This window comes from Tamandua tetradactyla, chromosome 19, assembly GCF_023851605.1.
Source record: "Tamandua tetradactyla isolate mTamTet1 chromosome 19, mTamTet1.pri, whole genome shotgun sequence".
NCBI classification, from domain to species: Eukaryota; Metazoa; Chordata; class Mammalia; order Pilosa; family Myrmecophagidae; genus Tamandua; species Tamandua tetradactyla.
In genome coordinates this window covers 40,784,191-40,806,745 of record NC_135345.1, presented here as the reverse complement: position 1 = coordinate 40,806,745, position 22,555 = coordinate 40,784,191, and the positions used below count along the sequence as shown (strand labels likewise).

At 37.5% G+C, this 22,555-nt stretch overlaps 1 protein-coding gene and 1 long non-coding RNA gene across 11 annotated transcripts in view; one reads left to right on the top strand and one right to left on the bottom strand.

The window, feature by feature from the left end:
* WDR19 (WD repeat domain 19) overlaps positions 1–7,338 on the bottom strand; it is a 202,483-nt gene extending 195,145 nt beyond the window's left edge. For 2 of the 7 annotated variants that reach the window (XM_077136610.1, XM_077136608.1), the window contains exons 1-3: positions 6,185–6,390; positions 4,558–4,649; positions 4,079–4,144 (exon numbers count right to left, since the gene is read on the bottom strand). In XM_077136610.1, the coding sequence (XP_076992725.1) occupies positions 4,079–4,144; positions 4,558–4,649; positions 6,185–6,220 (194 nt within the window). In that variant the 5' untranslated portion in view covers positions 6,221–6,390. The other 5 variants (XR_013165826.1, XM_077136609.1, XM_077136612.1 and 2 more) reach the window with 5 other exon arrangements.
* The window catches only part of LOC143663148 (uncharacterized), an 85,810-nt gene continuing 69,864 nt past the window's right edge, over positions 6,610–22,555 (top strand). For 3 of the 4 annotated variants that reach the window (XR_013165832.1, XR_013165830.1, XR_013165829.1), the window contains exons 1-2: positions 6,862–6,964; positions 18,960–19,071. This is a non-coding gene — a long non-coding RNA (uncharacterized LOC143663148). The other variant, XR_013165831.1, reaches the window with a different exon arrangement.

The following is a 22,555-nucleotide window of genomic DNA, read 5'->3' as shown; positions in this document are numbered from 1 at the left end:
GTACAGAAAATGGTACAGTGAGAATCAGCAATTTTGCAAAGGACAGTTTGGGAGATGTTGTTTACTGTAGTCTTCCTGAGGGTGGGGGAAAATTCAACAAACTAAGAGGAGTTTGGTGCCTGGAGACTGTGAAAGCTGCTAGTGAACTTTCTTCTCTATCAGGAGAAGTAACAGAAATTAATGAAGCTCTTGCAGAAAATCCAGGACTTGTCAACAAATCTTATTATGAAGATGGTTGGCTGATCAAGATGGAACTGAGTAATCCTTCAGAACTTGATGAACTAATGAGTCAAGAAGCATATAAGCAATACACAAAATCTATTGAAGAGTGAAAATGGAACCCCTAAGTGAACTAGTCTGAAACAACTTAATCCAGCAATATTTTAAATTACTGGTGGACAGAAATTTATAATAGCAACTTTTAGCAACACCAATAGGAAAACAGAAACTACTCATTTCAACTATGCTACTGAAAGAAAATACTCCTTAACTTACTAATGATAGAAGATAAACACAATGTGCATCTTTCTCACACTTCCCAATGATTTAGACTAGGATCTAGTTATTATATTCAGAATTCTTGAAATTATCTGAGGTAAGAACTACTTATAAAAATTATATAGTTAAAAAAATTTATGTAATTTACAGATAACGTTTTTATCTTAAGCCTTACATGATGTAACATACACCAATCTCTGGACTTGGGTCAAAATGCTTTCATATTTTTATTGGAAATAAGTTTTTTGTTAGCTGTATACTTTCAGGTGAGGAACCGTACTATACCACATTTGCTGGTGCTATTTTTATATAGCAAAGCAATAGCTTTGCCACAAAAGAAGAAATGTTTTAGTAACAATGAAACAGTCAACTTTTCCACTAAGAAAAAAAAAATGGGCAAAGGACCTGAATAGACAGTTCTCCAAAGAGGATATACAAACGGCAAAAAGCACATGAAAAGACGTTCAGCATCACAAGTGATTAGGAAAATGTAAATGAAAACCATAGGAGATATCATTTCACACCCACTGGAATGGCTACTATTAAAAAATGAGAAAATTACAAGTGTTGCAGAGGATGTAGATTATGAACACTCATTCACTGTTGGTGGGAGTTTAAAATATTGCTACATCTATGGAAGACATTTGGCATTTCCTCTAAGTACAGAATTACTTAGCAATCTCAGTATTACAACCCAGCAATCTCAGTATTAGGTATAAACATGGTAGAACTGAAAACTGGAAATCAAACAGATATCTGTACACTGATGTTTAAAGCAGCATTCTTCACAACTGCCAAAAATGTGCCGATTTGAAGCTATTCATTATGTACCCCAGAAAAGCCATGTTCTTTAATCTCATTCAATCTTTTTGACTGTTTCCATGGAGTATGACCCACCCAACTGTGGGTGGTAACTTCTGATTAGATGGTTTCCATGGAGATGTGTCTCCACCTATTCACGGTGGGGTTGCTTATTGGAGCCCTTTAAGAGGGAAGCATTTTGGAAAATGCTCAGAGCAACCAGAGCCACCAGAACTACCAGCGCCTCTAGAACCAACAGAACCCACACAGTCAGAGACCTTTGCAGCAGAGGGAAAACGTCCCCAAGGAAACCTTATGAAATGAGGAGAGAAAGCTAGCAGATATTGCCATGTGCCCAACCAGCTGAGAGAGAAACCCCAAACTTCATCAGCCCTTTCTTTGGAGTTAAGGTAACTTTCCCCTTGATGCCTTAATTTAGACATTTTCAGGGCCTGAGAACTGTAAACTTGCAACTTAATCAAGTTCCCTTTTTAAAAGCCATTCCAGGAATAGATAAAAGTGAAGGCGGTTCTCTAGTGGGTCTTTAAGTAATATTACCATATTAAAGGTGAACATGATTGAAAGGGGTTGTATAGACCTATGTGACCCACAAAAAAGAAAAAAAAAAAGCCATTCCGTTTCAGGTATATTGCATTCTGGCAGCATACTAACTAAAACACAACCTCGGGGTCTATCAACAGATGAATGGATATACAAAACGTGATATATACATATAATGAATTATTATTATTCAACTGTAAAAAGGAAGTACTGATGCATGCAACACGGGTGAACCTTGAGGATATTATGCTGAGTTAAAGCCAGATACTAAAGGATAACTATTGTATGGCTTCACTGATATGAAATAATTGTAATAAGCAGATTCAAAGAGTTAGAATCTAGAATACAGGTTACCAGAGGATAGAAAAACAGGTATAGAGAATGTGAACTGATGCTTACTTGGTATAGAATCTCGATTTAGGTTGATTGTAAAGTTTTGGTAATGGATGGTGGTGATGGTAGCACATTATTGTGAGTATAATTAACAGCAACGAGTTATATATGTGAATGGGGTTGAAAGGTGTCATGTATGTTACTAGAATGAAAGAAGATAAAACATGGGCATGCAGAACACAGTGAACCCTGTGTGGACAACAGACTGGGGTTAATAGTAGAAGTATAAGAATGTTCTTTCATGAATTATAAAAAATTCATGACACTAATACCAGATGGTAATAAGAGGAAAAAAAAAAAACAATGTAAACTAAGGATTATAGATAAGAGTACCACTTTAATATTTTAATGTTAAAATATTTACTACTAAAAACTTTTCGTATGTAAGGAAGATACTACAATAATGCACAGTGCCAAAAATAGGGGGGTTATGGGAATGCTATATTTTTTATATGACTTTTCTGTAAATCCACAACTTTTCTATACAAAAAAATAGTAATTTAAAAAGACATCATGCTGTGTGAAAGAAACCAAACACAAAGTATGACATATTGTATGATTCCATTCATATAAAACGTAAATATAAATAAGTCTATAGAGACAAATAGACTAGTGCTTATACATGGCTGAGGAAGGACAGAGGGAGTGAGAGGTGACTGATCAGGGGTATGGGGCTTTTCTCTGTTTGGAATAATGAAAATTATCTAAAAGTGATTGTGATGATGAATGCACAATTCTGTGAATATACTAAAAGCTGTCGTTTGTACAGTTTGGATGGACTTTATGATATGTGAATATATCACAACAAAACTGATTTCTAAAAAAGAAAAAAAAAGCATAGCAGCATAAGTCTATTTAGGTGAAAAATTCTATACATCTTAATCTCAGTTATATAACTAATAGTGGTAATAATTACATAGAATCACAAAAAATGGCTGTATGTTTAGTGTAATACAGAATGATTCTCTGAAAATGGGTAAAGATTTTGCCATCTGTGATGGTCTGAAACTGTATATACCCCAGTAAAGATCATGTTCTTAAATTTAATCTGTTCCTATGGGAGTGGACCCATTTTAAGTAGGATCTTTTGGTGAATAGGATCTTAAGATTCAACCTACCTCATTCAGGGTGAGTCTTAATCCTTTTATTGGAGTCCTTTATAAGAGAAGCTGAGAGAGAAGGACATGAACAGAAGCTCAGAAAGAAAGACACAGATGGAGGAGCAGAAGCTGAAAGCAACGAAATTAAGAACAGAAGGACCAGCAGACGTTACCATATCTGACACAGGAGCCCACGATCGCCAGTAGCTGGTCTTTGGGGAGAAAGCATTACTTGCTGATGCCTTGAATTACATTTTCATGGTCTCAGAAATGTAAACTTGTAAGTTAATAAATCCACAATGTAAAAGCCAACCTGTTTCTGGTATATTGCACTTCATCAGTTTTAGCAAACTAAAATAACTCTCTAAGAAGTAACTATTTTCCAACAATTTATTAGGGAGGAAATACTGAAGTAGATATTATATACATACTAAGGCATCATAAGTAAACAAGAGTCCATTCGGACTCAATAACAATCCTGTTTCAAAGCATCCTTGTGAATATGGAGGTGTTTATAAACTTTAATCCATATATATCTACATACTTCATTAACTACCTACAGTACAAAAAGCAAATCCCTTTGCAAATGTAGAAAGCAAAAGAAGAGATATGGGTTATATGTAAATCATAAAATTCTATTTGGCTATAGTTTTAAGACAGTATTTTTTTTTTAATCTTTTAGGCAACAAAGCCTGAAAAAGTTTTTGATCTACCTCTGTACTTACCCAGGTAAGTTAATTTCACTTCTTTTTTGACCATGGCGATCAAAGATTTTCACAATATGATCCGCTCTAAAAGCAATTAGAACACAAAGATAGGATTAAATCTGTTTTTCTTTATCTTTCTAGGATGCATAAAAAATTTAGCCGTCAGGGCACGCAATGATGACTCAGTGGCAGAGTTCTTGCCTGCCATGCTGGAGATCCAGGTTCAATTCCCAGTGCCTGCCTGCCCATGTTAAAAAAAAAAAAAAAATTAAGGCGTCACCAAGTGATTTCAGTGTTCTCTCCTGATAGTTTCATAATTTGTATCTAAAAAGTTATTACCAAAGAAAAGGTTCATGAACTATGATATTAATGGAGATGAACATATTCCTTTTCTCACCATAAATCTGTCACAAAAGAAATTCTACTGAATATATAGTGAGGGCATATATCAATTTGGAATTAGGATGATCTACTTAAAACATTCACTGGTTTCTTACCCTGTTACTGCAAGGTAGTTTCCTGATGTTTTTTGCCAGGTGAACTGTATTGGTGTGCCAAGCCAAGTCTTCTCTAATAGTGAGAAAACACGCTAAAAAAATAAAGAAACAATTTTCACATTTTCAAACCATACAATTAAAAGGACTGGTCAGAAATGTATTTCATAATCATGAAAACAAGAGGATTCAGGATAGGGAAGACTTAAGAATTTATCCTAAAGAAGTTAATAATACAGTGAACAAAAACAACACCTAACTAACAAAAAAACAAAAACAAACAACACGAATCCCAATTGGTTGGCACAGTATGGACCTCAAGCTATAGAAGTCTTTATTATAAAAATTTTTATACTTTTCACTTAGGCCGTCTAGAACTGTGGTGTTCAATACAGTAGCCAAAAGCCACATATAACTAACTATTAAGGACTTGAAATGTGCATAATTTGAATTTAGGTATGTTGTAAGTATAAAATTGGATTTCAAAGGCTTAGTATGAAAAAAAGAATGCAAGTTCTCTTGGTAATTTTTTCATACTGAATTATATGCTGAAATAACATTTGGGGGTTAAATAAGATGTATTATTAAAGTGATTTTACCTGTTTCTTAATTTTTTAATGTGTCTATGCATTTAAAATTACATTGGCCTGTATTACATTACTACTGGACAGCGCTGATCTAGGAACACAGAGAGTGAGTGAAAAAATTTAGATTCTAATTTTACTTTATTAAGGAACTGATGTCCATAACTAGGCATATGAAGTTTAGAAAGGATTACTTACAGTAAACTTGACAATCTAAGTAGCAATACAAAACTCTTCCAGTGCTCAAAATTTAACACTTATAAAAGAGCAACTAAAAAGAAGATAAAATCCACCTCTATTGAAAGCAAAGGTTTGCTATAATCCCGGGTGCATCCAGATTGTGTGCACCATCGAAGACACTCTTCAAGAAAAAAAATTTAAGAAAAAGTTTTTAAAGCTTCTTACTCTTGCAAATCTTACAAAAACATATGACTATGCCGCCTTGAATCTTTTTATGCAAGTTAGAGATCCTGAAACTTCCTGGTAGATTTGCCTCTAGCTGTGATATTACATATTATTTTTCTTCAAAAGGGCAACACAGATGTCCCATACACGGTGCAGAGGAAAAAACTAATAGCTACCAGGAAGCATTAGGATGTAAACAATAATTTAAAAATTGAGCTTTCCAGTTCTTTGCCAGATCAATGCTGGTGGGGAACTGCTGTTGAAAAGCGAAAAGCGTGAAACAGCTGCAGCCAGCGACCCAATGGGGTTCACGAGATTCCTAAACCTAGAAAGCGTGTGTGCAGAGGAAGACCCGCGCTTGAGTGTAAGACCTGCGTGTGCAGATTTCTCGGTGAATAATATATACTGGCCACCAAATCATCTGTAAAATGAACCAGTCACAGGCAACACTATTTGAGATTATTCTTTCGAAGGTTTTTTCCTTTTTTTTACTTTTAGGGTTGTGTAACCATGGCAATGAGAAGTATTGCAGCTTCTGAAGGGTTTAGCTGAAAGTAAAGAGGCTGATGGCAATATCTAATCATGTTAATTTGGCCGCGACCCTCCAAACGCATTTTTACGACCCACTCTTTTCGCCTTACGAAGTTAGGGGGTCTCTTCAGATCCAGTCTGCTCATTTCTGGCCGTGGCGGGACTCCCTCTTCCTGCACCTCCTCAATCCCGTTCGCGGTGCGATTAATGAACAGGCCTCCATCTCTGTCCTGGGCTCTTTACGTTTCTTTCTTACCTTTCCCCTCGCTCCTTCAACTTAACCGCGCCTTCCCCCTCCCTGGTCGCACCGCTCGCATCTCCCCCCTCCTCACGCACTCGGGTGGAGAAAGAACACCGGAGCCTCTCCTCAGAACGACGCTCGGCGGCTTAAAGGCAACGAGAGTGGTCGCATCATACCCCTCCCGGCAACTTGTAAGTTATTTACCTTCATTTCAAGGCTCGAGCGGCCGCGCGATCTTGCAAGTGCGCAAGCGCACCCGGTCTCCTACGAGAAGACTTTCGCGTTTCCGTCACCCAGGAGACCGCGCGATCAGCGACCAACCAGCCAGCGCTGCCCGGAGGGAAGTGCTCGGCGCAGGCCCGCTGCGCCGTGAGCCCTCAGCTGGGAGGGGTCGGAGGAGGAGGATGAGGACTGAGATCACGTGATCCAAGCGGAACTTGGACTTGCAGCCTCTGGGCTTCCTGGCTTGGACTCTGATTGGATAAGACTTGGAGACTCGGCGGAAGTGGTCTCGGTGAACCCTGAAAGGCTTCTGCGTAAGTTTCGGCGGGGCGGCGACTTAGAAGCCTGTGGTGACCGGAGGCGGAGCCGAGGAGTTCAGGAACAAGAAAGCTTGGGTTGTTGGTTAAAAGGAGGCGGGAATTGGCTCGTGAGTCAAATACAGTCCAAGCAGAGAGAATGTGGAAGAGCTTTCTCCTGTCGTATCCCTTTTTTCCTACCGGGCTTCTGGGCTAGAAGGGAAAAAGTGTGCGAGGTCGTTTTTCTCAGGGTCTTAACTGGCTTCTCTGTGGTCAGGCTTTTTCTAATGGTTAACTAAATGGCCCCGTTAAAGTGGACAGGAAAAAATAACTATAGTCACTTCTTTTATAGACTTTGAATCCGGCAACTTTTCCTGTGGTAGTATTTGAGAGTCATTATGTAGATTATGAAAGTGCATCTTTTGTTCAAGTCTCTGAAATTGTTGCAACAATTCACGCCTCTCCTTTCCTCCCTCCTGTTCTCCCTGCATTCCTTTCTCTCTCTTCTTACTCCCTCCTTTCTTCCTTCTTTCCCTCTCTCCCTCTGTCCCTTCCTTCCTTCCTCTCTCTACCCCTCCGTCTCCCTCTCCCCTTCCCCTCCCCTTTCTTTTTCTTTCACAAGGCCAACAGTCTGTTAAAGAGCAGTCTGTTTAACAAATGGTAGTCAGCTGGATATCCATATGCAAAAGAATGAAGGAGAACCTCTATCTGACAATGTATGTAAAACAACTCAAAATTGGTCAAAGACCTCAATAAAAGAACCAAGACTATAGCTCCTCCAAGAAAATGTGGGGAAGCGTTTTCAGGATGTGTGTTAGGCAATGGTTTCTTAGACGTTATACCTATAGCATAAACTACAAAAGGCAATGGTTTCTTAGACATACCCATAGCTTAAACTACAAACGAAAAATAAGACATCAAAATTATACCTTGTGCATGAAAGGACTTTATGATGAAATGAAAAGACAGCCTACTTAATGGGAGAAAATATATGGAAACCACATATCCAAGAAGGGTTTAATATTCAGACTATATAATGAAATACTGCAACTCAATAACCAAAAGACAACCCAGTTAAAAAAAGGCCAAGAGACTTGAATGGACACTTTCCCTAAGAGGTTCTACAAATGGCTAAAAAGCACATGAAAAGATTCTGAGCATCATTAGCTATTATGGAAATGCAAATCAAAATCACAGTGAGATAGATACCATTTCAAACCCACTAACATTAAAATTGTAGAAAATTAAAACTGTTGCAGAGGATGTGGAGAAATAGGAACATTCATTCATTGCTGGTGACAATGTAAAATGGTGCTCTGTGGAAGATGGTTTGGCCATTCTTCAGGTAGCTAATTATAGAATTGCCACATGGTCCATCAATACTGGTACTAGGTATATTCACAATAGACTTGAAAGCAGGGAATCAGATTTTTGCACACTGATGTTCAAAGCATCATTATTTACAGTAGTCAAAAGATGGATGCAATGCAAGTGTCCTTCAGCTACTGAATGGATAAACAAAATGTGGTATCTACATACAATGGAATATTACTCAGTGTTAAAAAGGAATGACTTTCTGATTCATGTGAGTACTTGGATGAACCTTGAACACATTACGTTGAGTGAAATAAGCCAGAAAAAAGACATTGTATGATTTCACAGATATGAAAGAATAAGCAAACTCATAGAGTTAGGATCTAGAATATAGGTTACCAGGGGATAGATTGAGGGTAGGGAATGGGAGGTTAATCTTTAAATCGTACAGAATTTCTGTATGGGTTGGTTGTATAGTTTTGGTAATGGGTGGTGGTGATGGCAGCACAACATTGTTACGGTAATGAATAGCACTGAATTATATATGTGTATGTGGTTAAAATGAGAAATTTAGGTATAACTATCTCAGCTAGGATAAAAATTAAAAAGCATAGGACTGTACAACACAGTGAACCCTAGTATGAAAAAAGGGACTATAATTTATAGTACAATTGTTAAAACTATTAAGCTATACTAATGCAAGGTGTTAATAGAGTGGTATATGGGAACTCTATAGTTTATATATATCATGCATGATATTTCTGTAAATGTACAACTAACAAAAAAATAAAGATACAAAAAACAATGTACCTACTTTAATTAAAAATACTTTATTGCTAAAATGTGCTAATTATCATCTAAGCCTTCAGCAAGTGGTAATATTTTTGCTGGTGGAGGGCTTGCCTTGATTTGATGGCTGCTAACTGATCAGGGTGGGTTGCTGAAGCTTGGGTTGCTGTGGTAATTTCTTAAAATAAGACAAATTGCCACACGACTGACTCTTCCAGTCAGCTGCTTTATAGTATTTTCCTCACAGTAGACCTTCTTTCAAAATCAGAGTCAATCCTCTCAAAACTTGCCTGTGCTTTCTCAGCTAAGTTTATGTAATATTCTAAATCCTTTGTTTCATTTCATTTTCACCATCTTCACCAGGAGTAAATTCCATCTCAAACTACTTTCTATGCTTATCCATAAGAAGTAACTCATCTAAAACTTTTATCATGGATTGCAGGAATCCAGTCACATCTTCAGGCTCCACATCTAATCCTAGTTTTGTTGCTATTTTTACCAAATCTGCAATTATTTCCTCCACTGAAGTATTGAACTTCTTAAAGTTATCAATGGGGATTAGAGTCAACTTCTTCCAAACTCCTATTATTGATAATATTTTTACCTCCTCCCATGATTCATGAATGTTCTGATTGCATCTAGAATGGTGAATCATTTCCAGAAGGTTTTCAATGGACTTTCCAAAGATCCATCAGAGGAATCACTATCTATGGCAGCTATAGCCTTATGAAAAGCATTTCTTAAATCCTAAAAATTGAAAGTGAAATTAATCCTTGATGCATGTGCTGCAGAATGGATGTTGTGTTAGCAGGCATGAAAACAACATTAATCTCATAGTACATCTCCTACAGAGCTCTCGGGTGACCAAGTGCATTGTTAATGAGCAACAATATTTTGAAAGGAATCTTCTTTTTCTGAGCTGTATGCCTCAACAATGGGCTTAGAATATTCAGTAAACCATATTGTAAACAGATGTGCTGTCATCCAGGCTCTGTTGTTCCATTTATAGAGCACAGGCAGAGTACATTTAGCCTAATTCTTAAGGGCCCTAGGATTTACAGAATGGTAAATGGGACATGAAGTGAGCATATGCTTTTGAAAATTTGCTTCAAATTAAACTTAACAGCTGCGTTAGCCCCTAACAAGAGTGTCAGCCTGTCTTTGTAGCTTTGAAGACAGGAATTGACTGCTCTCTAGGTAAAGTCCTAGATGGCATCTTCTTGATGAAGAAATGAAAAGGGTATTTCATTTACATTGAAAATCTGTTGTGTAATGTAGCCATCTCTATCAATGATCTTAGCTAGATCTTCCAGATAACTTGCTGTAGTATCTACGTCAGCACTGCCTGCTTCCCTTTGCATTTTACGTTTTGAGACATTTTCTTTCCTTAGACCTTAGGAACCAATGTCTGCTAGCTTCAAACTTTTCTTCTGCAGCTTCTTCATAGAATTGAAGAGAAGTAGGGCCTTGGTCTGGATTAGATTTTGGCTTAAGGGGATGTTGTGGTGGGTTTGATCTTCTATCCAGATCTCTCAAACTTTCTCCATATCAACAATCAGGCTGATTTGCTTTCTTATCATTTGTGGTAGTAATTTTAATTTCCTTTTAGAACTTTTACTTTGAATTCACAGCTTCGCTAACTGTTTGGCAAAGAGGCCTAGCTTTCAGGCCTTCCTCATTAAATGCGAATGCCTTTTCATTAAACTTAATCAGTTCTAGGTTTTGATTTAAAGTGAGAGACGTGAGATTCTTCCTTTCACTTAAGACTTACAAGGTAACTGCAGGGTTATTAATTGGTCTAATTTCATTGGTGTGTTTTAGAGAATAGAAGGCCTGAGGAGAGGGAGGGAAATGAGGGAATGGCTAGTGGGTGGAGCAGTAAGAATGCACACAACATGTGTCTAATATGGGCGTGATTTGTGGTGCCCCCAAACAATTATGATAACATCAAAGATCATTGACCACAGATCACTGTTTAAGATATAATAGTATTGGAAAAGTTTGAAATATTGCAAGAATTGTCAAAACGTGACACAGGGACATGAAGTGAGCATATGCTTTTGGAAAAATGGTGCCAATAGATCTACTCCATGTAGGGTTGCCCTAAAGCTTCCATTTGTAAAAAACACAATATCTGCAAAGCACAACAAAGTGAAGTGCAATAAAATGAGGTATGCTTGTATATTCTCACATATATGTATACATATACATGCTTGCATATATTTATTTCTATATCTATATATATTGAAAACCATGAATTCATACCAATATGTCCAATTGCAATTCAATATCACAGGGTTCATTTTAGTTTTCTTCTTTTTTGTATTCATAATTCCCTTCTACAACAGTGAGAAACTTGTCTTTCATTATCTTAATATATTTACTAACTTGATCAATCCTCTTGTATGCAACTGATCTTTAATCTTTGCTACCATACCCACCTCTACAATGGATGCCCTCCTCTCCCTTCTAAGGGCTGACTTTCCTTTCCAGGCTGTCCCCCCTCATGAATGCCCTCCTTACCCTGACATCTCATGCCTACTGACCTTCACCCTACTCATGCCCTGACAGTCCATGCCAGGCCATCCCACTGTGAATACTCTCCTTACCCTGCTTGGGCTCTGACACCCTATGGCAGGCTGCCTCTCTACAGGACACTTCCCTCACCCCACTTAGACTCCAATAGCCACATTGGGCCACCATGGCTCCCTCTGCCAGCACTGCACATGCATTCCTTGCTCTGCTCCTGGCCTTACGACTTTAACAAAATAGAATTTAAATTATTTAAATACCATCTGTGTTTTTATTTAAATAGGTTAATTCTCCAATTGGGTTGTTCTGGTACTCTTATCCAGTTTTAAATGGGTGCAGCAGCGAAATCAGATGGACTTTGGTCTGATATTATTGGTAAAAAAAAATGTAGATTTTCCAAGGTCTGTTGTGTTCCTTCCCATAAGAGTCATCCATGTTGTTACGTATTATCAGGACTTTATTCCTTTTTATGGCTGAAAAATATTCCATTGTCTTTACCACATTTCTTTATCCATTCATCAGTTGATGGACACTTAGATTACTTCCATCTTTTAGCTATTGTGAATATATGAACCTTGATGTGCATTGACAGACATCTTTACAACATGGTTATTACAACTTAGACTTCTACCAGCATTATGTGAGAGTTCTCACTGCTCTATCCTGACCAATATTTTCAATCAACAATCTTTTAAAATTTTATTTCAGTGTGGTATGTAGTGAGTGCTATCTCATAGTTTTAACTTGCATTTATCTAATGACTAAACTTGTTGAACACTTTTGCATGTATTCATTGACTATTTTGATATTCTTTTTTGTAAATTACCTTCAAGTTTTGCCCATTTAAACAATTTAATTAGCCACACATATTTAAATGATGTGGAGATGCTTTCTGGTTTCTTGGAGAATGGGACAGTAACATCAGTTTAAGTAAGGCATAAACTAAGTTGGACTGGATATGAAAGGTGGGACAGAAACTACTGTGCTCTCAGGAAATGTGAGGGTAATTATTAAGTCTAGTATGTTTCTATCAGAGGTTCTGAGACAATGAGAATACTGCTTATATTTTGAATGATAAAAAGTAATTGCCAGCCAACAAATTCTTTTCTTTGTTAACAGCATCCATGATTTAGAATTTAACAGAACAAACATTTAACTGCTTTTCAGATGCTCTAAATAGAAATAAGACTGTAAGCTTTATATCAGTGTTAAATTTCTTGAACTTAACTGTACTTAAGGTGATTACATAGAAAATGTACATGGAAGTATTATGTGTTTAAGGGGCATGATGTATACAACTTATTCTCAAAGGTTTAGAGAGAGAGAGAGACAGAGATTGATAGAATTATATGGCAAAATGTTAAAATTGGTGGATCTGGGTATCTGGGGGGAGGGGATATGTTGGAGTTCTCTGTGTGAGTTTTGTATTATTTTTACTAACTTTTGTAAGTTAGAAAGTATTTCAAAATTAAAAGCTTTTTTTAAAAAAAGAAATAAAGTTCTTCTTTGGGGAGTATGAATTAATGAAATTATAGTTCCGTAAGGTCTCCCTTAGATTCCTAAGTTTCCTCTGAGGAAAAATACTTCAGTCATTCTTCTCCCCATTGTCTAATCAAGCCAGTGCAATCTAGCTTTTATCCTTCTACTCTGTGGTGTGCTCACATTAGTTCTTGGGGACTGATTGACGACATATCTTCCCAAATTTGAGTGCAGTGATGTCATGCTGGTAGCTTAAAATCGGACCTGGTGGAAGTATTTACAACATGGAAATTGGCAAACGCTCCCAATCAGAGAGATTTCTCCCTATCCCTTACTCCCCAGAGAACCAGTTGTTAAATATTTACCAGCACACTACTGTCTCTATAGCATAGAAACTGCTAATTGACAAAATCAGTGGTTAATAATCTGTTCCTCACTTTCATGTATAAGTAATTGTTGGTTTAGGTTGTGACATGAAGGTACAGGGCTCGGGGTAGAATCATGATAGAAACATACCCCAAAATAGGGGAAGCAGAGAAGTATAGGAACGTAGAAGAGAAGCAGCATACGCATGGAAGAGACTTGATAGTGTTTTCCAAATTTGATAACAATCTTACAAATTTACATGACATTACCAATAATAAGTTATAAAGCTGACTTCCGCTGCTGGAGAGCGTGGCCTCTACCATCTATCCCTACCCAGATTGTTTAAAAGTGTGTTGTTGGAACTTCCGGAGAAGATGGCGGCTTAGTAAGACGCGCGGGTCTTAGTTCCTCCTCCAGAAAAGCAACTAAAGCAACAGAAACAATACAAAACAGCTCCCGGAGTCACGACAGAGACCAAAAAAGACAGCGTACCCCATTCTGGAACGGCTAAACGGGTAGGGAGAATCCACTGCTGTGAGATACCCGAGGGGTGCACGTTTTCCCGGCTGGGGTGGCTGGCGTCTGGGGTCCCCTCCACGCACGTGGCTCCCCGGTCTGACTGGGAACATTGGATAGCGGGGCCCTCCCGTCACGCTTGGCGTCTGGGGCCAGCTGGGCAATTTGGACCGGCACTCCCCCAAGCCACGGCCAGCGACCCCCGCCTCCACACGCGGTTTCCCGGGCCGACTGCCCCGCAGACAAACGACCGCCACGAGCGCCACCTACTGGGCAGGAAAAGAAAAACAGAGCCCAGAGATTCCACAGAAAAACCTTTCAACCAGCTGGGTCCCACACCCAGGGAGATCTGATCAAATGCCCAGACACCAGCAGAAAATAATGGATGATGCTCGGAAAATTGAAGATATGGCCCAATCAAAGGAACAAACCAATAGTTCAAATGAGATACAGGAGCTGAGACAACTAATGCTGAATATACGAACAGAAATGGAAAAACTCTTCAAAAACCAAATCAATAAATTGAGGGAGGACATGAAGAAGATATGGGCTGAACAAAAAGAAGAAATAGAAAATCTGAAAAAACAAATCACAGAACTTGTGGGAGTGAAGGACAAAGAAGAAAAAATGGAAAAAACAATGGATACCTACAATGGTAGATCTAAAGAGACAGAAGCTACAATTAGTGAACTGGAGGATGGAACATCTGAATTCCAAAAAGAAACAGAAACTATAGGGAAAAGAATGGAAAAACTTGAGCAGGGAATCAGGGAACTGAATGACAATATGAAGCGCACAAATATACGTGTTGTGGGTGTCCCAGAAGGAGAAGAGAAGGGAAAAGGAGGAGAAAAACTAATGGAAGAAATTATCACTGAAAATTTCCCAACTCTTATGAAAGACCTAAATATACAGATCCAAGAAGTGCAGCGCACCCCAAAGAGAATAGACCCAAATAGGCGTTCTCCAAGACATTTACTAGTTAGAATGTCAGAGGTCAAAGAGAAAGAGAGGATCTTGAAAGCAGCAAGAGAAAAACAATCTGTCACATACAAGGGAAACCCAATAAGACTATGTGTAGATTTCTCAGCAGAAACCATGGAAGCTAGAAGACAGTGGGATGATATATTTAAATCACTAAAAGAGAAAAACTGCCAACCAAGACTCCTATATCCAGCAAAATTGTCCTTCAAAAATGAAGGAGAAATTAAAACATTTATAGACAAAAAGTCACTGAGAGAATTTGTGACCAAGAGACCAGCTCTGCAAGAAATACTAAAGGGAGCACTAGAGTCAGATACGAAAAGACAGAAGAGCGAGGTATGGAGTAAAGTGTAGAAAGAAGGAAAATCAGATATGATATATATAATACAAAAGCCAAAATGGTAGAGGAAAATACTATCCAAACAGTAATAACACTAAAAGTTAATGGAGTGAATTTCCCAATCAAAAGACATAGAATGGCAGAATGGATTACGACCCAGCAATACCACTGCTAGGTATCTACTCAAAGGACTTAAGGGCAAAGACACAGACGGACATTTGCACACCAGTGTTTATAGAAGCATTATCTACAACTTCAAAGAGATGGAAACAGCCAAAATGCCCATCAACAGACGAGTGGCTAAACAAACTGTGGCGTATACCTACGATGGAATATTATGCAGCTTTAAGACAGACTAAACTTATGAAGCATGTAATAACATAGATGGACCTAGAGAACATTATGCTGAGTGAGTCTAGCCAAAAACTAAAGGACAAATACTGTATGGTCCCACTGATGTGAACCGACATTCGAGAATCAGCTTGGACTATATCATTGGTAACAGAGACCAGCAGGAGTTAGAAACAGGGTAAGATAATGGGTAATTGGAGCTGAAGGGATACAGACTGTGCAACAGGACTAGATACAAAAACTCAAAAATGGACAGCACAATAATACCTAAGTGTAATGTAACTAGGTTGGAACACTGAATGAAGCTGCACCTGAAATATGGTTTTTTGTTTGTTTGTTTGTGTGTTTGTATCTTTTGTTTTTGTTTTTTTCTTTTTCCTTTATATATATATATATATTATTAGTATTATTATTTTAATTCTCTTCTCTATATTAACATTCTATATCTTTTTCTGCTGTTTTGCTAGTTCTTTTCCTAAATCGATGCAAATGTACTAAGAAATGATGATCATACATCTATGTGATGATACTAAGAATTACTGAGTGCATGTGTAGAATGGAATGATTTCTAAATGTTGTGTTAATTTCTTTTCTTTTTTTTGATTAATAAAAAAATTAAAAAAAAAAGTTATAAAGCTAAAAGAGGCTTTTCTAAACTATCTATAATAACAGAATGGATGAACCAATAGAACTACCTTTCTATTTTCTCCATAGAAAATATGATTAGAAAATCATTGCCACAAATAGGTGATCTGTAAGTAGGCAGCTAAAAGATGTAAGAGAATAGTTACTATAGAGCTGAGTCCAGCATTCAGTTAATAAAATTATTGCATTCTTTAACTAGCATCTTGTAGGTATTAAACAATGTTTACCAAAATAAATTGAATTTATTTCTGAAAATGTTTACTTTTCCATAATCCATTTAATGAGTGGTATCTAAATCTTAACATATTATTTGAGGTGTGCTAACCATTGAAGGGACTCTTATTTTTCTTAATTTAGATACCATACTTCTTCTGAATTCTTCTTATCGCTCATATCTATCTCTTTTATTATCTCTGTGCACTGGAATAATCTGTTCATATGTTTCTTTTCTACTAAACTGTTTCTCTCCTTTTCTCCTTTTGTATTAAATGAACTCATGGATGTAAAACACTGCCTGGGACATTATTTTATGATTGGTTGTAAATAGTATTTGTGCTGCCATCAGCTTGTGAGCTCCTTAAACATTAGGAATTATGTCTTTCTTAGTTTCTTCAGCTCTCAGCATCTATTGGAGATATTCCTTTCTCTCTCTCTGTCTCTCTCTCTCTCTTCACACACACACACACACACACACACACACACATTTGTTAAAATGAACTGAATCACTTCTTCCTTTTATTCTATAGTTTCAGATCTTCATTTAGCTGTGCCTGGGACTACTGATAATCATTTATGCCACTTACTGATTTGTTGCTTCTAATTCGTAATTTGTTGCTTTTAATCTCCAAATCCAACCTTCATTGCCTGCTCTGTGAAAATAGGTATTTCTCTTTTGCTTGTTGGTCCAGTGTTAAGTTTTGCCATTAGAGGGTGCTGGAGATCATTGCAGGAAGAAGGAGAGATGCAATCTGCCACTGGCTCGAGTGTCCCTATTTAATTTACCTAGACCATTTCCCAGGTTTGTGTTTGTGGTGAATAACCTTGAGGACAAAGAGCAGGTTGACCTTTACTTACCATATGGGCAGTGGATTTCCCAAGCTCAGTGTTCCTTGGCTGTGATGCAAAGTCACTGCATGTGTAGCACCTAACCCAGCTCCTCTGTATTGCTCCTGTGGGATTTAGGGGAGGGGGAGGCAAGGGGAATTGACCCAAACTTTATGCTCATACTGCTCTCTGTGCTTTGAAATACAGTCTTTCTCTCTGATCCAGGAATTTCATGTCTTCTGCCAGAATCCATAAATAATAGGCTAATTTAATAGCTTGTAAGTAGGGCAAAATCAAATCCCAGACCCTGTTAATTAGACAATCCTTTGTAACTCTAATCACCTGCTATAGTAAATAATTCTTTATGGTAAACTTTCCTGTTTAAATTGCTCCATGGCTTCTCTTTCCTCATTAGATTCTGATTGATACATCATAGCAGCAGAATCATCTTCTTTACACAACTATGCTGTTTTCCACAGAATTTTGAAGTATTTGTATCTAAGTAATATTAAACTTCCAATCATGGATTTATAACTTCCTATCAGTGGCTTATCTTCACATTTCCTTTAGTTACTGCCCTCTATTGACGTTAATTCTTCTCGGCACCTAGGCCATTATCTTTATCCTCTCATACAGAAAGGCACCTATTAAGGGTCTGCTTGTGTATGTGTGTGTGTGTTTTTGTGTGTGTGTGTATGCACTCATGCACATAATAGGCAGAATTACATGGCCTGTTACTACCCACTATAAGTGAAAACTTGAAATGTTACAGATGTAAAGGGGACATATATCTCACATATCTGGCCTCAGCATCCTCTGTGTTGTCATATATAATCAAAGCATGTTAACCTTGCCTCTCTGTAGGGGAGGGTCTATCTACCTTAGATATGTCCTGGTTTTGACTTCTCTCTTCCATGCCCTGGCAGGTCACAAAACCAAAAGAGAAGTTTGCAGGTTTGGCAAATGGCCTCAGAGCACAAGAGCTTCAGTGTTCTGCTTATCTTTTCATGTTTCTCCTTTCACTTCGATTTTCATCCTTGTAACCCTTAAAATTTTGACTATTCTTTAGTGTTCTAAAGAAAATATATTTTATATTTTTTTCAAAAGTTTTGGCGGTTTTAAGTAGAATGATTGAGCTGAATAATTTACTCAGCCAGATTACCCAGAAACCGAAGTTTGCTCTGAGTTGTTATAATTTTATAAGCAACTTTTCATTTTAGATTATTAGTAAATAATTTCTTAAGTAACCTTGTTTAAAAAATTCCATTTCTTCTATAAAATTATCATAAAGCCTCATTGATTTGGTATAAATTGAGAGAATCCCATATAAATTTGTGAAAACCTCTAAATGGCAAGTTGTTTTAAAGCAAATTAAATTGTATATCTTGCACATAGTAAAAGAGCTAGTAAAGATTATCTAGCAGTGGTCCTTAAGGGACTTGTCCTGAGGACATAAGAATGATTTATAATCTCATCCTAATTATGTGAATAAATGACTCTATAGAATGCTTGACAAGCTTGCTCTTGATATAACACAAAGGGCATTGATTTGAAGAAGTTGGTAAGTTAGTGATACAAACTGAGAGAAGGAGAGTGAGCCACCATTGTGTGGGATGGGGTTAGGAGATAGTTCTCAATTGTAGCTGCACATGAGAATCACTTGAGTTCAGACTGGGATTGCTAACCTAAGAGATCACATTTGGAAGGGAGTCCAGGCATCCATTTTTAAATGTAATTTTTTTCTTTTTTTTTTTTGGCATGGGCAGGCTCCAGGAATTGAACCTGGGTCTCTGGCACAGCAGGCAAGAATTCTGCCACTGAAAATGGAGATTCTGCCACATCCTAATGTGAAGCCATGGTTGAGAGCCACTGCATTAGGTAGGTTAAACAAAAGGTGATGATTTTGTAGCATTCTGGGTCTGACTGGGATTGAAACCCCAAGATGTCATATCTGGTGGATAGGGAACCCAAATTCAGATACTATTCACTCTACATCACTGAATACTGGAGGGGAGAGGAACCTTAGCAATCATCTGGTACAATCTCTGCTATAATGATTTCTTATTGCAAACAATTTATGTAACAGAGAAGTTATAAATTTTTCCCACTACCCCAAATATTGAGTAAATGTCAATAATGTTGCTGGTAGAAGAGAAAACACACCATTTATTTAATGTATTTTAGCTGTTTAAACCTTTGGTTAATTTGTAAAACACTACATTCTGCCCTCTAAGAGGATCTGTATAATTTTCTGAGGATCATTAGCCACTTCATTCTGCCCCTCTAAGAGGATCATAGGCTAGATCCTATGATCCGACAGAAAATTATACAGATCATCCTGAAAGTTAGGGCAGTTTTCAGGATGGCCAAGACATTAACCAATTCTGATTAATGACACTCAGGTCAATGTCTGCAAAGTATTTCTAGGAAAGGTGTTTACTCTTTTGATATAGGCCAAACTGTTTCCTCTTTCCCTGAATTTCTTCTGGCATGCAGTGCAGAGATGAAGCTAGAATTAAGTAGCTATCTTGCAAGCATAAGGCAACAAGTACAGAAAGTCACTTGTTAAGAAAAGCAGGTGGAAGGGTATAGGATATTGATGCATATGCAGCCACCGAACCAGCCCTGTACTGTCCACCTCTTCTTCTTATTTGAGAATAAAGCCTCAGATTAGGTCAGGTCTCTGTTGGCAGGTTTATGTGCTGCCAAACTCAATCCTCACTGATACACACTTTTTCAAAGCTCTAATTAACATTATTATGTAGGCAAGCAGAAGATAATTATCATGATTATAAACTTTTCTTGGCATATAGGGAAAAAGGTTTAATATTTCTCATTATCAAAGCCTTATATGTATTAATCGAATCACAACCTCTTTAAAGTATATTATGTTATGTATGTAAAGGGAGAGGATCCTACATTATATTTTCAAAAGTTTAAGAAAGCATTTTAGGCTTATTAATGTTTTCATTAACCCTGTATCAGCTATCATTAACTGTACTTAGAGTTACTTCCACGAAACACATTCCCACGTGTGGGGTGTCGTTTTGCTGCATTTAACATGGTGGCACATACTTGCTTATTCATCATTGACTCACCATGTCAAAGAGCTATGGCACACTCAGTTTACGTCCACTGTCCTACTCTATTGTTATTTATTGTTCTTCCTCTCTCTAATGCAAACTAAAAGCTAGGTTACCATGACTGTTTTTCTAGCCTTTGATCCTCTTAGAGGGGCAGAATGAAGTGGCTAAAAGCACAGACTCTGGAACCAGACTTTTGGGTCCTAATATACGTACTGCTACTAACAGGCTTTGGTTAATTTTTTGAAGCCTCTGTTTCTTGAAGCCTCAGTTTCCTTTTTTATGATATAGGGATGATGATGATGACGATGACAGTGTCCACTGCCTAGGGATGTAAGTGCATGTAAAGCACTTAAAACTGTGGCTAGCTCACAGAAAGCTATTAAAGTTATCAGTATTTATTATTAAGAGTCACAATATTGTACTGATCGCTGTGTAGGTATTAGCATCACAAATATCCTTTACAGCCACCCTTATTTCCCCCCATTCTTGGGTAATTATTTTCCTTTGGGCTGAGATGCAAGGCCAGGGAAGCTTGAAAACCATATTTAGTGCATTGGGTCTTTGTCCAGCCTGAAATTAGTTCTATTTGATCATACTTCTTTGTGACTAATATGCAAATATCTTTGATTGAAGCGTTTTAAATAGTTTTATGTATTGAACAAATATTACTTATATATTAAGTTTGTGCCTGGAAGAGAATATAGGTCAGGCAAGCAAATAATAATTTAGTGTCAATTCAGTTGTGCTTATAAGTGATGGCATGCGCCAAGTACTAAAGTTGTCATGATTACACTGTATTTAAAGGCTTGCCAGATGGTTTTTATTTTTCTTAATAAATTCTACTCAGAAAAGGTCTATTGTCACTTTTTAAAATAGTGAAAACATTCTACTTGTAATAAAGAAGCTGAATTAACCTAAATTAAGAAAATGCTTTTCTTTAAAGTTATGTATCTTTATAAATCTATACCACATGATAAACTGGTAAGCTAAAAAAAGACATGGATTGGATAAACTTTGTGGAAGGAATGGGGTCCTTGTTCAGTGTTAGCTGGTGCAGTGTGGTCGAGGAGCTGCCATTTAAAGAGCTGGCTTTGCAAAAGCACAGGAATCACTGTGTTCTGTGAGAACTTCAGAGAAGGAAAACGCTGGGTCATAAATCTGGCAAAAGCTGACTTATCTGATTCTCTATCAGAAATGCAGTAGCAAAGCTGCAGAGAACTGGGAGAATGAGTTAATCCAACTGAGTTCCAGAAACTTTCTGATCAGTTAGGCACTGAGCAAAACAATATAGAGACTAAAATCTTATATAGTAATATCAAACAAAGGAGGGAAAGGATGTTAGTTCCGTAAGGGCAAGATTGGGGCATATTTCTGTATTCACAGAAATATGAATTTCTGTGTATTCAGAATACACAGAATATACATACATTCAGAAATGTATTTTTTGCATTTTATACCTTTGTATAATAGGCTTTCACTATTTATTGAATATAAATATGATATAGTCTTTGAGGTCAGTCGCCTCAGTGTTACTCGAGTGTGGTTTGCTATATCACAGATTCTCAATCACAGAACAAAAACAATTCCTTGTTCACATTTGGTGGTGGTGGTAATGATGTGGTGGCATTAGGGGAGGGGTGGAAAGCAGCATGAGCATCGAAATGGGAAAGCAGTGGAGCATGTTCAGGAAGCAAGAAGCTAGCCAGGCTGATGTAGCATAGGAATGCATGCAGAGGAGTGGTAGGAAATGTAAGTTATTATTTTATGCAAATTATGGCTTATAGTTACCTCTTCATCTGTATATGACTCCAAAATAATGTGGAGAAGCTGCAGGGTTGAAATAACTGCCTGAGGGATGGAATCTGCAGACCTCCATATATTCAGTCTACCTGTGCAAGTTGACCTTGTGGAAACACAGAGGCAGGAATTCCTTGACCTGTTGAAAATCTTCAGTACTAGAAAGTAAGCCTTCTGAGGGCAAGAGTTGTTTGTTTCATCACTGCTGAATTTGCAGAGCCTAGAACAGTGCCTGGCATATTGTAAACCCTCAATAAATATTTATTGAAGAAATGAATAGAGGATCTTCCAGAACTTCAAAGACAGTAAGTATAAAATATATCATCTGATCATCTTCTCCAAACCTATTCCTCCTCCTTGTTCTACATTGAGTTTATGACCACAGTCTCTTTTGGCTGCCAAATTGAGTAACTTTTCTGCATTTCTTCATGAGAGTCACTAGAAGTTGGAGTTGCTCAGGCCCAGGAGAAGACACAAGA